This window comes from Leucopleurus acutus, assembly GCF_964270905.1.
Source record: "Leucopleurus acutus genome assembly, chromosome: X".
NCBI classification, from domain to species: Eukaryota; Metazoa; Chordata; class Mammalia; order Artiodactyla; family Delphinidae; genus Leucopleurus; species Leucopleurus acutus.
In genome coordinates, this window is record NC_139148.1 from 87,316,052 (window position 1) to 87,333,085 (window position 17,034).

The 17,034-nt window shown below is 41.8% G+C and overlaps 1 protein-coding gene across 1 annotated transcript in view; it reads right to left on the reverse strand.

Moving 5' to 3' along the window:
* Positions 1–17,034, reverse strand: part of SYTL4 (synaptotagmin like 4) — a 76,647-nt gene that overhangs the window by 11,383 nt on the left and 48,230 nt on the right. Inside the window, exons 6-10 of the mRNA XM_082865009.1 lie at positions 11,103–11,204; positions 10,544–10,619; positions 2,376–2,466; positions 2,160–2,263; positions 1,527–1,622 (exon numbers count right to left, since the gene is read on the reverse strand). Coding sequence (XP_082721135.1) covers positions 1,527–1,622; positions 2,160–2,263; positions 2,376–2,466; positions 10,544–10,619; positions 11,103–11,204 — 469 coding nt within the window. The remainder of the gene's footprint in view (positions 1–1,526; positions 1,623–2,159; positions 2,264–2,375; positions 2,467–10,543; positions 10,620–11,102; positions 11,205–17,034) is intronic.

Genomic DNA, 17,034 nt, shown 5'->3' on the forward strand with positions numbered 1-17,034 from the left:
ATGCTGTATACCTTAAACTTACACAGTGCTTTATGTCAGTTATATCTCAATAAAACTGGAAGAAAAGAACAAACAGGGACTTCCCTGGTGGTCCAGTGGTTAAGACTCTGTGCTTTCAAAGGGCACGGGTTCAATCCCTGGTGGGAGAACTAAGATCCTATATGCCGTGTGGCGTGGCAAAAAACAAAACAAAACAAAAAACCAACCAAACAAAAAAAGATAAAGCACCCACAAACATCTGGCGAAGGCACACTCCCCCCGCCACATTGCTAACATTTTCCCTCATGAGAAAGCCATAGTCACTGAAGAAAACAAAAGCCCCCTGCAACCAACCAGCCAGTACTGCCAGTCGTCTTGTACCCAGAGTATAAGAGACAGCTAAGGGCACACGCACAACTGCTCAGGTTCATCAATCAGCTCATGGCTCACCTAGGCTCCGAGCTGCTCTTCTCCCCTCTTTTTACACATTTTATTGTTAATTTTCAACTGCCCCAGAAGGTGGGCAAGGAGTAGAGGTAAGATGCAGCTCAGTCCAATTTTGGTGTATGTTATATATGCTACAATGCTGGTTAGAAGGGGTCAGTTACTAATTAAAACAAGGGGACTTAATTATCTGTGCGTTTCTTTTATCCACCTTATGTCTGTCAAGACCTACAGAGAAAAGTGATTGCATCAGAATTGGGGGGAAAATCCCAACAGAGGTGAAAAGATACCTTCCTCTCAGGTAATAATTGACTCTGCAAGCCCACTGTTCTCTTCTTATGTGTGAGTGGGACCATCTAATCACCCTGCTTTCTGATTCTATTTCCCCTAAACATCAATCTTCACACTTATGACAGAACTAGGCCCTGATTCTTAAATGTCCCTTTAACTTCATGATTCTCATTGATGCTGTTGTTCCTTAATCATATCCTGATGCCAATTAACCCTGCCAAGGCCCTTCTCATGGCACTCACTGCCCTTGAATGTGAGACTTGGTACATGCTCTGATGAAGAAACCTGATCTTGCTCACTTCATGGCCTGGGTACCTTTTTTTTTTTGCGGTATGTGGGCCTCTCACTGTTGTGGCCTCTCCCATTGTGGAGCACAGGCCCCGGATGCGCAGGCCCAGCGGCCATGGCTCACGGGCCCAGCCGCTCCGCGGCATGTGGGATCCTCCCGGACCAGGGCACGAACCCGCGTCCCCTGCATCGGCAGGCGGACTCTCAACCACTGCGCCACCAGGGAAGCCCCTGGGTACCTTTTTAAGGGAGAAGTTATGGGTTACTGTTCACAAGGCTATGATGAACATCTCTAGCTCTAACTACCTGATGTAAGAATCTCCAGGGCAGAGGCTGAGAAAGCCACCTAACTGTGCACTAAGCAACTATGGTCTAAACTGAGGAAAGGAACAAACAAATGCATCTCACTTACCTAGAAAGAGTGACTAGGAGAATTTCCCCAGGTCCTGATCCTGCTCTAGGGAGGCACTTCCATCCATCCTGGTATCCCAACATGTCCATACCACAGAACTAATAGAACTTACCATGGAAGAGCCACTTCGCATGCTGCTTCTGGCTAGCTTCTGACGATGCAACTTCACCAGGTGGTCAATGTCTTCTTCTTCTTCCTCTTCCTCTTCCTTGAAAAATAAATATAGATTCAGAGTTAATAAAAATAAGAAAAAGTTCAAAGATGAATATCCTTCCTTTAGTAGGGGCCATAATTGTTGATAAGCTCTGAGGTGTCATATGCACACATACATACTTATCTTTATGTTTCCCCATTTCAGGCTTCCAAACTATATTCCAACTACCCTCCTCAAATCACAAAATAATAAGATAAGAATATCTCTTTCTCATTTGACTGCCTCAACCCAGCCATCTCTTTACATTATATTCAAGATAAGTATTTATTTGAGCCCCCAACCATACATCAAGCAATGTTTAGAAAATAAAAGAGACAGTGAAAGATAGTCTTTTTCTTCAAGCAATTCAGCAACTAGATTTACTTTAGAAATTGAGGGGGATACTGAAAAAAAAAAGAAATTGAGGGGGAAATCAAGATTCATGTTACCTTTTCCTAAAGAAACAGGTGAATTGAGAGTATCAGGCAGTAAAGTCAACTTTAGATATATAAAATTTCATATAGTGACCAAGTGAAATACAAGGGTACTTACCATATCCACACTGAGACCTGGGACAGATTTGCTTCTGTCTCCCAAGGAGCCACTTTCATGCCCCACATCTTCCGGGCGAAGATCAATCACAGATTTAGTGTACTCTGAGTGGAAGGCCGAAAACCAAATCAAAAGAAACCTACTCTTCTCCGTACGAATAACCCACCAAGTACTCAGAACTTCAATCTCAAAAGGCCATGAAGGGAAACCAGCTACCTGAAGGCCTGAGGATTTTTCTGGTGTTCTTCTTGAATATCATTTCACCCTCGTCCACAGATACCACATTTTGACCCCCAGGCTGAGCTTCCTAGGAAGAGGTAAGGGCAAGGAAATGGAAAAAGACAGTTGAGTAGGTGGAAGAGTGGAGTAAGGAAGAAGGCCCAGATTTTCACTAAGCTATGACAAACTTAAAGGAAAGATTACTCTTAGGACTTAATCCTAGGAAATTGTACAAAACCTATTTTCTCACATGTTTCAACCAAAACTTTAGAAAATGCTCCCAAGGGAATCTGAACTAAAATTTGTTTGGGAGAGCAGGAAGATGGCGGAAGAGTAAGACGCGGAGATCACCTTCCTCCCCACAGATACACCAGAAATACATCTACACGTGGAACAACTCCTACAGAACACCTACTGAAGGCTGGCAGAAGACCTCAGACCTCCCAAAAGGCAAGAAACTCCCCCACGTACCTGGGTAGGGCAAAAGAAAAAAAGAAAAAACAGAGACAAAAGAATAGGGACGGCACCTGCACCAGTGGGAGGGAGCTGTGAAGGAGGAAAAGTTTCCACACACTAGGAAGCCCCCTCGCGGGCGGAGACTGCGGGAGGCGGAGGGGGAGCTTCGAAGCCGCGGAGGAGTGCACAGCAACGGGTGCGGAGGGCAAAGCGGGGAGATTCCCGCACAGAGGATCGGTGCCAACCGGCACTCACCAGCCCGAGAGGCTTGTCTGCTCACCCGCCGGGGCGGGCGGGGCTGCGAGCTGAGGCTCTGAGGCTCGGGTTTCGGTTTCGGATGGAGCGCAGGGAGAGGACTGGGGTTGGCAGCTTGAACATAGCCTGAAGGGGTTAGTGCACCACAGCTAGCCGGGAGGGAGTCCGGGGAAAAGTCTGCACCTGCCGAAGAGGCAAGAGACTTTTTCTTCCCTCTTTGTTTCCTGGTGCGTGAGGAGAGGGGTTTAAGAACGCTGCATAAAGGAACTCCAGAGACGGGCGCGAGCCGCGGCTAAAAGCGCAAACCCCAGAGACGGGCGCGAGCCGCGGCTGAAAGCGCGGACCCCAGAGACGGGCGCGAGCCGCGGCTGAGGGCGCGGACCCCAGAGACGGGCGCGAGCCGCGGCTGGAGGCGCGGACCCCAGAGGCGGGCGGGAGACGTTAAGGCTGCTGCTGCCGCCACCAAGGGGCCTGTGCGCGAGCGCAGGTCGCTCTCCACGCCCCTCTTCCGCGGAGCCTGTGCAGCCCGCCACTGCCGGGTTCCCGGGATCCGGGGACGACTTCCCCGGGACAGTGCACGGCGGGCCTCGGGCTGGTGCAGGGTCACGCCGGACTTTGCCGCCGCAGGCCCGCCCCGCATTCCGTGCCCCTCCCTCTCCGCCGGCCTCAGTACGCCAGAACCCCCGAATCAGCGGCTCCTTTAACCCCGTCCTGTCTGAGCAAAAAACAGACGCCCTCCAGCGACCTACACGCAGAGGCAGGGCCAAATCCAAAGCTGAGCCCCTGTGAGCTGTGAGAACAAAGAAGAGAAAGGGAAATCTCTCCCAGCAGCCTCAGAAACAGCGGATTAAAGCTCCACAATCAACTTGATATACCCTGCATCTGTGGAATACATGAATAGACAGCCAATCATCCCAAATTAAGGAGGTGGACTTTGGGAGCAAGATCTATGATTTTTTTCCCTTTTCCTCTTTTTGTGAATGTGTATGTGTATGCTTCTGTGTGAGATCTTGTCTATATAGTCTTGCTTCCACCATTTGTCCTAGGGTTCTATCCGTCCATGGTTTTTTCTTAAAATTTTTTTCTTAATAATCAATTTTAATTTTAAGAACGTTATTATACTTTACCTTCGTCCTTTCTTTCTTTCCTTCCTTCCTTCCCTCCTTTAGACAACGAATCATCCCAAATTGAGGAGGTGGTCTCTGAAAGCAAGATTTATGATTTTTCCCCCTTTACCTCTTTTAGTGAGGGTGTATGTGTATGCTTCTGTGTAAGATTTTGTCTGTATAGCTTTGCTTCCAACATTTGTCCTAAGGTTCTATCCGTCCCTTTTTTTTTTTCTAAATAAGTTTTTTAATTCAATAACTTTATTATACTTTATTTTATTTTTACTGTATCTTCTTTCTTTCTGTTTTTCCTTCTTTCCCTCCTTCCTTCCTTCCTCCCTCCCTCCCTCCCTCCTTTCATTCCTTCTTGCCTTCTTTCCTTCTTTGCTTCTTTCTTTCTTTCTTCCTTCCTTCCTTCCCTCCTTCCTTCCCTCCTTTCCTTCTTTCTTTCCTCATACTTCTACTAATTCCCTCTACATTTTCTCCCTTTTATTCTGAGCCGTGTGGATGAAAGGCTCTTGGTGCTCCAGCCAGGAGTCAGGGCTCTGCCTCTGAGGTAGGAGAGCCAACTTCAGGACACTGGTCCACAAGAGACCTCCCAGCTCCACATAATATCAAACGGCAAAAATCTCCCAGAGACCTCCATCTTAACACCAGCACCCAGCTTCACTCAACGACCAGCAAGCCACAGTGCTGGACAACCTGTGCCAAACAACTAGCAAAACAGGAACACAACACCACCCATTAGCAGAGAGGCTGCCTAAAATCATAATAAGGCCACAGACACCCCAAAACACACCACCAGACGTGAACCTGCCCACTAGAGAGACAAGATCCAGCCTCATCCACCAGAACACAGGCACTAGTCCCCTCCACCAGGAAGCCTACACAACCCACTGAACCAACCTTAGCCACTGGAGACAGACATCAAAAACAGGAGGAACTACAAACCTGCAGCCTGCAAAAAGGAGACCCCAAACACAGTAAGATAAGCAAAATGAGAAAACAGAAAAACACACAGCAGATAAAGGAGCAAGATAAAAATGCACCAGACCTAACAAATGAAGAGGAAATAGGCAGTCTACCTGAAAAAGAATTCAGAATAATGATAGTAAGGTTGATCCGAAATCTTGGAGATAGAATGGACAATAGAATGGACAAAATGCAAGAATCAGTTAACAAGGACCTAGAAGAACTAAAGATGAAACAAGCAACGATGAACAACACAATAAATGAAATTAAAAATACTCTAGATGGGATCAATAGCAGAATAACTGAGGCAGAAGAACGGATAAGTGACCTGGAAGATAAAAATAGTGGAAATAACTACTGCAGAGCAGAATAAAGAAAAAAGAATGAAAAGAACTGAGGACAGTCTCAGAGACCTCTGGGACAACATTAAACGCACCAACATTCGAATTATAGGGGTTCCAGAAGAAGAAGAGAAAAAGAAAGGGACTGAGAAAATATTTGAAGAGATTATAGTTGAAAACTTCCCTAATATGGGAAAGGAAATAGTTAATCAAGTCCAGAAAGCACAGAGAGTCCCATACAGGATAAATACAAGGAGAAATACGCCAAGACACATATTAATCAAACTGTCAAAAATTAAATACAAAGAAAGCATATTAAAAGCAGCAAGGGAAGAACAACAAATAACACATAAGGGAATCCCCATAAGGTTAACAGCTGATCTCTCAGCAGAAACCCTACAAGCCAGAAGGGAGTGGCAGGACATACTGAAAGTGATGAAGGAGAAAAACATGCAGCCAAGACTACTCTACCCAGCAAGGATCTCATTCAGATTTGATGGAGAAATTAAAACCTTTACAGACAAGCAAAAGCTGAGAGAGTTCAGCACCACCAAACCAGCTTTACAACAAATGCTAAAGGATCTTCTCTAGGCAAGAAACACAAGAGAAGGAAAAGACCTATAATAACGAACCCAAAACAATTTAGAAAATGGGAATAGGAACATACATATCGATAATTACCTTAAATGTAAATGGACTAAATGCGCCCACCAAAAGACACAGATTAGCTGAATGGATACAAAAACAAGACCCTTATATATGCTGTCTACAAGAGACCCACTTCAGACCTAGAGACACATACAGACTGAAAGTAAGGGGATGGAAAAAGATATTCCATGCAAATGGAAACCAAAAGAAAGCTGGAGTAGCAATTCTCATATCAGACAAAATAGACTTTAAAATAAGGACTATTAAAAGAGACAAAGAAGGACACTACATAATGATCAAGGGATCGATCCAAGAAGAAGATATAACAATTGTAAATATTTATGCACCCAACATAGGAGCACCTCAATACATAAGGCAAATACTAACAGCCATAAAAGGGAAAATCGACAGTAACACATTCATAGTCGGGGACTTAAACACCCCACTTTCACCCATGGACAGATCATCCAAAATGAAAATAAATAAGGAAACACAAGCTTTAAATGATACATTAAACAAGATGGACTTAATTGATATTTATAGGACACTCCATCCAAAAACAACAGAATACACATTTTTCTCAAGTGCTCATGGAACATTCTCCAGGATAGATCATACCTTGGGTCACAAATCAAGCCTTGGCAAATTTAAGAAAATTGAAATTGTATCAAGTATCTTTTCTGACCACAACGCCATGAGACTAGATATCAATTACAGGAAAAGATCTGTAAAAAATACAAACACATGGAGGCTAAACAATACACTACTTAATAATGAAGAGATCACTGAAGAAATCAAAGAGGAAATCAAAAAATACCTAGAAACAAATGACAATGGAGACACAACGACCCAAAACCTGTGGGATGCAGCAAAAGCAGTTCTAAGGGGGAAGTTTATAGCAATACAAGCCCACCTTAAGAAGCAGGTAACATCTAGAATAAACACCCTAACCTTGCACCTCAAGCAATTAGAGAAAGAAGAACAAAAAAACCCCAAAGCTAGCAGAAGGAAAGAAATCCTAAAAATCAGATCAGAAATAAATGAAAAAGAAATGAAGGAAACAATAGCAAAGATCAATAAAACTAAAAGCTGGTTCTTTGAGAAGATAAACAAAATAGATAAACCACTAGCCAGACTCATCAAGAAAAAAAGGGAGAAGACTCAAATCAATAGAATTAGAAATAAAAAAGGAGAGGTAACAACTGACACTGCAGAAATAAAAGAGATCATGAGAGATTACTACAAGCAACTCTATGCCAATAAAATGGACAATCTGGAAGAAATGGACAAATTCTTAGAAATGCACAACCTGCCAAGACTGAATCAGGAAGAAATAGAAAATATGAACAGACCAATCACAAGCACTGAAATTGAAACTGTGATTAAAAATCTTCCAACAAAGAAAAGCCCAGGACCAGATGGCTTCACAGGCGAATTCTATCAAACATTTAGAGAAGAGCTAACACCTATCCTTCTCAAACTCTTCCAAAATATAGCAGAGGGAGGAACACTCCCAAACTCCTTCTACGAGGCCACCATCACCTTGATACCAAAACCAGACAAGGATGTCACAAAGAAAGAAAACTACAGACCAATATCACTGATGAACATAGATGCAAAAATCCTCAACAAAATACTAGCAAACAGAATCCAACAGCACATTAAAAGGATCATACACCATGATCAAGTGGGGTTTATTCCAGGAATGCAAGGATTCTTCAATATACGCAAATCTATCAATGTGATAAACCATATTAACAAATTGAAGGAGAAAAACCATATGATCATCTCAATAGATGCAGAGAAAGCTTTCAACAAAATTCAACACCCATTTATGATAAAAACCCTGCAGAAAGTAGGCATAGAGGGAACTTTCCTCAACATAATAAAGGCCATATACGACAAGCCCACAGCAAACATCATCCTCAATGGTGAAAAACTGAAAGCATTTCCACTAAGATCAGGAACAAGACAAGGGTGCCCACTCTCACCACTCTTATTCAACATAGTTTTGGAAGTTTTAGCCACAGCAATCAGAGAAGAGAAGGAAATAAAAGGAATCCAAATAGGAAAAGAAGAAGTAAAGCTGTCACTGTTTGCAGATGACATGATCCTATACATAGAGAATCCTAAAGATGCTACCAGAAAACTACTAGAGCTAATCAATGAATTTGGTAAAGTGGCAGGATACAAAATTAATGCACAGAAATCTCTGGCATTCCTATATACTAATGATGAAAAATCTGAAAGTGAAATCAAGAAAACACTCCCATTTACCATTGCAACAAAAAGAATAAAATATCTAGGAATAAACCTACCTAAGGAGACAAAAGACCTGTATGCAGAAAATTATAAGACACTGATGAAAGAAATTAAAGATGATACAAATAGATGGAGACATATACCATGTTCTTGGATTGGAAGAATCAACATTGTGAAAATGACTCTACTACCCAAAGCAATCTATAGATTCATTGCAATCCCTATCAAACTACCACTGGCATTTTTCACAGAACTAGAACAAAAAATTTCGCAATTTGTATGGAAACACAAAAGACCCCGAATAGCCAAAGCAATCTTGAGAACAAAAAAAGGAACTGGAGGAATCAGGCTCCCTGACTTCAGACTATACTACAAAGCTACAGTTATCAAGACGGTATGGTACTGGCACAAAAACAGAAAGATAGATCAATGGAAAAGGATAGAAAGCCCAGAGATAAACCCATGCACATATGGACACCTTATCTTTGATAAAGGTGGCAGGAATGTACAGTGGAGAAAGGACAGCCTCTTCAATAAGTGGTGCTGGGAAAACTGGACAGGTACATGTAAAAGAATGAAATTAGAACACTCCCTAACACCATACACAAAAATAAGCTCAAAATGGATTAAAGACCTAAATATAAGGCCAGAAACTATCAAACTCTTAGAGGAAAACATAGGCAGAACACTCTATGACATAAATCACAGCAAGATTCTTTCTGACCCACCTCCTAGAGTAATGGAAATAAAAACAAAAATAAACAAATGGGACCTAATGAAACTTCAAAGCTTTTGCACAGCAAAGGAAACCATAAACAAGACCAAAAGACAACCCTCAGAATGGGAGAAAATATTTGCAAATGAAGCAACCGACAAAGGATTAATCTCCAAAATTTACAAGCAGCTCATGCAGCTCAATAACAAAAAAACAAACAACCCAATCCAAAAATGGGCAGAAGACCTAAATAGACATTTCTCCAAAGAAGATATACAGACTGCCAACAAACACATGAAAGAATGCTCAACATCATTAATCATTAGAGAAATGCAAATCAAAACTACAATGAGATATCATCTCACACCAGTCAGAATGGCCATCATCAAAAAATCTAGAAACATTAAATGCTGGAGAGGGTGTGGAGAAAAGGGAACCCTCTTGCACTGCTGGTGGGAATGTGAATTGGTTCAGCCACTATGGAGAACAGTATGGAGGTTCCTTAAAAAACTACAAATAGAACTACCATATGACCCAGCAATCCCACTACTGGGCATATACCCTGAGAAAACCGAAATTCAAAAAGAGTCATGTACCAAAATGTTCATTGCAGCTCTATTTACAATAGCCCGGAGATGGAAACAACCTAAGTGCCCATCATCGGATGAATGGATAAAGAAGATGTGGCACATATATACAATGGAATATTACTCAGCCCTAAAAAGAAATGAAATTGAGCTATTTGTAATGAGGTGGATAGACCTAGAGTCTGTCATACACAGTGAAGTAAGTCAGAAAGAAAAAGACAAATACCGTATGCTAACACATATATATGGAATTTAAGAAAAAAAAATGTCATGAAGAACCTAGGGGTAAGGCAGGAATAAAGACGCAGACCTCCTAGAGAACGGACTTGAGGTTATGGGGAGGGGGAAGGGTGAGCTGTGACGGGGCGAGAGAGAGTCATGGACATATACACACTAACAAACGTAGTAAGGTAGATAGCTAGTGGGAAGCAGCCGCATGGCACAGGGATATTGGCTCGGTGCTTTGTGACAGCCTGGAGGGGTAGGATAGGGAGGGTGGGAGGGAGGGAGACGCAAGAGGGAAGACATATGGGAACATATGTATATGTATAACTGATTCACTTTTTTATAAAGCAGAAACTAACACACCATTGTAAAGCAATTATACCCCAATAAAGATGTTAAAAAAATAAATAAATAAATAAAGATATGTATAATAAATTTATACTTGCTACCAAAAAATAAAATAAAATAAAAATAAAATTTGTTTGAACTCTTGATTTAAATTCTTCCTGAGGAAGGTAAAAGAAAGAGAGAGAGACATACATAGACAAAGACAGACAAAAGAGAGACAGAGATCGACCAACCAATAAATAAAGCTTACCTTTTCTACTTGAGATTTGGGGGCAGACATCTTCTTCCATTCTGGAAAGAGGCCAGGTTTATCCAGAGAGTCTCTCCTGGAGGCAGATACAGAAGCTATAATAAAATCACCTTCTCCCCTTCCCCTTCTGTCTAGGGACCCAAGCTCTATGGAAAGAGAGCCACTGGCTTGAGGCCATTGCAATAACCAAATCCAGAAGGTAAACTTCACATCTGATTTACTTTGAAGGAATGCAGATGATTAGATAAGCAACTCTGTACAAACACAAACACTCAAACCCCCAAGCCTAAGGGATAGCAGCATCCGTTGCTGCTGGTCCAGGAAGACTCCTCCAAGGTGCAGCAGCCTGTGGAAGTTAGCATGTTCCAGAAGGCTGTGCTCAGAGCCAACAGTAGAAGTGCTACTGGAAGACTTGTGGCAATGTCAGAGAAAATATTTCATTCGCCTTGCTGAGGACAGAAGTCAGGAACACTGAAGGCAGTGGATTCCCGCACCCTGGCACTAGAGAACAAAATGGGAGCTCGGCTGAGCAAAGCAGCAGGGACTGGGGGCATCTCACCTGGACGTGCTATCCGAGTCAGCCATGTAGCTATCCACACTCTCACTCTCAGCCTCCAGGGCACTCTTTCCACTTTTCAGCTTGGGGACTTCAAATGGAACACTAGAATAAAAACCAAGAGCCAACACATAAAGGAAGTGGGCTCTCTTGCCGGGAGGCAGGCTTCCTTCCAACCTTTCACAATGGTAGCCTAAGTGATCTCTCTAAGAGCTGAGTATGCTTTTAAAACTGCTCAGTGGTTCCCCATTGCTCTTGGGATTGAGTTCAAACTCCTTAGCATGGCAAGAAAATCCTTATGAGTTGACCCCTGCTCACGTCTGCAGACTCATCTTTCACCCTCCACCTCTCCTTATACTTTACATTCCAGAATGATGAAGCTCTTTTGGTTCCCTGAATGTGCCAAAGCTCTTCTTCTTCCCTCTTTTCTCTGCCTGGGATGGCCACAATGGCCATTTTTCTTGTTTACTTGAAACTTCTGGCTAAATCTATTGCTTCTTCTGGTCTCTCCTTATATGTCAGTTCCTGGAGATCTCTCTGACCATGCCCCCACCCCAAGTCTGGATTAGTAACCTTCCTAATATGCTCCTAAAGCACCCTGATGCCTTGGTAGCAGTCATCATATGTGTAACTTTTTATGTCTTTTATATAAATTACTTAATTTGTTCAATAATTTAAACAAATGATTTGTTTAATGTCTTTCTCCTCCATTAGAGTAAGTTCCAGGAGATCAGTGACCACATATTCTGTTCACTGCTGCGTTCCCAATGCCTAGAAGAAAGACTAGCATAGAGTGGGCACTCAATTATTTTTTGACTGAATTTTTGACTAAATGCCCTCAGTGGGGCATAAAGTGTATACATAAATAAGCAGTATGCTTTGAAGATATTATTCAGAAGACCAGAATTCCTTTTCAGCTTAATGAAGGATGACCCTGGGCACTCAAAACAGCAGTCCTCATCTCTAAAGGGAAGGACACAATTCCTGGACCCCTTACCTCAAGGAATTTGTGAGAATAAGAAAAGGAAAAAACAATCATTCTTCCTGAAGTGTCTCAAGTAATTTCACTTGGCCTCCAGGATCCCACACTCTCCTGGTCCTCTGACCTCACTGGCTGCTCCTTCTCAATCTCCTTTGCTGGTCTCTCCTCACCTCCTAGACCTCTAATCTTTGGATTGTGTCCACGCTTATTCCTTGGGTTGCTTCTCTTCACTATCTAGAATTATCCCTAAATGATCTCATCTAGTCTCATGGCTTTAAATATGCTCTATAAACTAACAATTCCCAAATTTCTCTCTTACTCAAACGCCAGACTTCTATTTCCAACATCCTACTTGACATCTCTGCTGGGATGTCTCAAACACAGCAAGTCCAAAACCAAAGCCCTAATCCTCCCCCAAACCTGCTCTTCCCTCAATTTCATCAAATGGCAACTCTGTCCTTTCATTTCTCAGGTCAAAAATCTTAAGAATCACCCTTGACTCTGCTTGTTCTCTCAAAATACATATCCAATGTGTTAGCAAATCCTCTTGGCTCTGTCTTCAAAGTATATCTAGAATATGACCAGTTCTCTCCCCCTCCACTGCCATTACTCTGGTCTAAACCACCATCACCTAGCTCCTGGATGGTTGCAGTAGCCTCTTAACTGAACTCCCTACTTCTGCCCTTGTCCTCATACAATCTATCCTCAACACAGCAGCCAAAATGAGTTTTTAAAATATAAATCCAGGGAATTCCCTGGTGGTCCAGTGGTTAGGACTCTGCACTTCCACTGCTGGGGCTTGGGGTCAATCCCTGGTCAGGGAACTAAGATCCTGCAAGCCTCGCAATGCAGCCAAACATCAATCAATCATATATATATATATATATATATATATATATATATATATATATATATATATACACCTCCCCAATACAGAACTGAAAACACGTGTCCACACAAAAACTTGTACACAAATGTTCATAGCAGCATTATTCACAATAGCTAACAGGTGGAAACAGTCCAAATGTCCATCAACAGATGAACAGATAAAGGAAATGTGGTACAGCCATATAATGAAATATTATTGACAATAAAAAGGAATGAAGTTCTGACACATGCTACAACATGGATGAACCTTGAAAATATTATGCTAAGTGAAATGCCAAACACAAATGGCCATATTCTGTATGATTCCATTTGCAGGAAATGTCCAGAATAGGCAAATCCATAGAGACAGAAAGCAGATTAGGGGCTGAGGGAAATGGAGAGTGACTGCTTAATGGGCACGGGGTTTCTTTTTGGAGTGATGAAAATGTTCTGAAATTAGACAGTGGTGATGGTTGCACAACATTCTGAAAGTACTAAAAGCTACTCAACTGTATACTTTAAAACTGTTAAAATGATTAATCTCATGTTATGTAAATTTTACCCCAATTTAAAAAAGGAAAAAATAATATCCTGTCACTCAGAGCCCTCCTTCTCACTCGGAGTAAAAGACAGAGTCCTTACAAGTGCCAACAATATCTTACATGATCTGCTTCTCACCTCACCTCTGTCTTTATTCCCTACCCTCCCCACTTGCTCACCAGTTCCAGATGGCTCACACGTGCCAAACACAAACTCACCTTAGGGTCTTTATACCTGCTGCTTTCTCTGCCTAGAAAGTACCTCTTTCCCCCAGATACTCTAAGGGTTTGTGCCTCTTTGCTTCCTGTCTTCTCTCAAATGTCATCATATTATTAAGACTTTTCCCCTGCTGGCCTAGATAAAACAGCTTATATACACATATGCTTTCCTGGCACTCCCTCCCTTTAATCTACTTCATTTTTCTCCATAGCGCTTGTCAACATCTGATATACAATATATTTACTTGATTATTCCCTTATTGTCTGTGCCCCCCACTCCCAATCTAAGCTCCTCAAGCAAGGGACTTTGTTGTCTTCACCAGTGTATCCCACTGCCTAAAACAGTGCCTGGAAAATAGTAGGCATTCATAGACATTTATCAAATAAATGAAGGAACTAATAACAAATGAGCAAAGAATGAAGTAACCAAAATGTATAACGTCTTAGGCAGTAGAGACTAAACTTTCCAAGTTAACATAACATGATGTTTGAGATAGCTTTATGAAAACAGACAGCTGGGGTGGAAATCCTAAGGCATGCCAGAGGTGAAACAGCGGTCACTTCTTGAGAGATGCATTAGCTTTATAGGTGAAGACACAGCAGGGAGTTTGATTTCATTTTTACTTTAGAACTATTCTTTTTCCCCATTTGCTGCAAAGAATAAAGAACCTAAAGCAGAACCATTCCTCTAGAGAGGTAGTTTAATAATGGACCATGGAGAGTGTTTCTGCTTGTATTTTTTCCCAAAGATTAATACGTACTGATCCAAAGCTGATACAAACCACCGTAAGGCAAAAAAGCAATTATTTGACATCTGTGCAGTAGAAAAATAGACTAAGAGACAGGAGTCCTGGGCTCTAACTATCTGTATGATCTCAGGTAAATCACTTATCCTGCTTTCTTTTCTGTAAAAATAAGGGGGTTGAATTAGATTATCTCTGAGGCTCCATAATTTTATGGAAAAGATCATTTATGGCCACTTAATCTGTTTCCATGTTTAGGATAAATAAGTGTCTTCTGAGCCCAATGAGACAAGAGGTCATAGACAGCCAGAAGCAATGGGCTTCAGAAATTACATTCTGACCAATGATGCCAGATGTATTAATCAGGTTCAGGAAATAAAAGCCATCCTTATCCGCAAAGGAAAAAGGGGGGCCTCATTACCTAAAACAGATGAGTCACCCACCCAAGGCTGTGTGGATAAAATCACAGTACATACATACAATGAAACACCATACAGAGAGCAAAAAGAATGAGGCAGACCCTTGGTGCTGACATGGAAAGATGTCAATGTTATATTTTTCTGTCATTTTTTCCCATTTGCACCTTGAGTTATAACTGACATAAATAAACTGCACATGTATAAGTGTGCAGTTTGATGAGTTTTGACATATGTATACACTGGTGAAACCATCACCACAATTAAGCTATCGAACATATCTATCACTCCCCAAAGTTTCCTTGTGCCCCTTCATAATCCATCTCTCCTTCCTCATCCCATCTCCAAGTAAGTGCTGATCTGCTGTCACTGAAATTTAGCTTGCTTTTTCTAGAATTTTACATAAACAGAATCATACAGTATGTCCTCTTTTCTGTTTGGCTTCTTTCACTCAGCATGATTATTTTGAGATTCATCCATGTTGTTGCATGTATCAGTGGTCCATTCCTTTCCATTGCTGAGTAGTATTCCACTGTATAAACAAAGCACAGTTTATCCCTTCACCTGTTGATAGACACTGGGGTTGTCTCTAGGTTTTGGTGATCACAAATAAAGCCACTATGAACATTTATGTACAAGTCTTTGTATGGACATATTCTTTTTTTTTTTCTAATACATTTTTAACACCTTTATTGGAGTAAAATTGCTTTACAATGGTGTGTTAGTTTCTGCTTTATAAAAAAGTGAATCAGCTATACATATACATATATCCCCATATACCCTCCCTCTTGTGTCTCCCTCCCACACTCCCTATCCCACTCCTCTAGGTGGTCACAAAGCACCGAGCTGCCCTCCCTATGCTATGTGGCTGCTTCCCAATAGCTATCGGTTTTACATTTGGTAGTGTATATATGTCCATGCCACTCTCTCACTTTGTCCCAGCTTACCCTTCTCCCTCCCCGTGTCCTCAAGTCCATTCTCTACATCTGTGTCTTTATTCCTGTCCTGCCCCTAGGTTCTTCAAAACCTTTTTTTTTTTGGATTCCATATATATGTGTTAGCATACGGTATTTGTTTTTCTCTTTCTGACTTACTTCACTCTGTATGACAGTCTCTAGGTCCATCCACCTCACTACAAATAACAATTTCATTTTTTTATGGCTGAGTAAATATTCCATTGTATATATGTGCCACATCTTCTTTATCTATTCATCTGTTGATGGACACTTAGGTTGCTTCCATGTCCTGGCTATTGTAAATAGAGCTGCAATGAACATTGTGGTACATGACTCTTTTTGAATTATGGTTTTCTCTGGGTATATGCCCAGTAGTGGGATGGCTGGGTCATATGGTAGCTTTATTTTTAGTTTTTTAAGGAACCCCTATACTGTTCTCCATAGTGGCTGTATCAATTTACATTCCCACCAGCAGTGCAGGAGGGTTCCCTTTCCTCCACACCCTCTCCAGCATTTATTGTTTCTAGATTGTTTTATGATGGCCATGCTGACTGGTGTGAGGTGATATCTCATTGTAGTTTTGATTTGCATTTCTCTAATGATTAATGATGTTGAACATTCTTTCATGTGTTTGTTGGCAATCTGTATATCTTCTAGGACATATTTTTTTGCTTCTCTTGAGTAAATACCTAGAAATTTAAAGGCTGACTCACAGGTAGGTGCACATTTAACTTAAGACACTACTAAACTGTTTTTTCAAAGTGGATGCACCATTGTACATTCCTACCAGCACTGTATGAGAATTCCAGTTGCTCTATATCCTCATCAAAAATTGGTATGGTCAGCGGAGCAGCTGGGCCCGTGAGCCATGGCTGCTGAGCCTGCGCCTCTGGAGCCTGTGCTCCGCATGGGAGAGGCCACAACAGTGAGAGGCCCGCGTACAGAAAAAAAAAAATTGGTATGGTCAGGGGATCGGATCAAGATGGCGGAGGAGTAGGAAGTGGAGCTCACCTCCTCCCACAAATACATCAAAAATACATCTACATGTGGAACGATTCTCACAGAACATCTACTGAACGCTGGCAGAAGACCTCAGACTTCGAAAAGGGCAAGAAAATCTCCATGTAACGGGGTAGGACAAAAGAAAAAAAAGAAAGAAAGGAATAGGGATGGGACCTGTGCCCCTGGGAAGGAGCTGCAAAAGAGGAAAGGT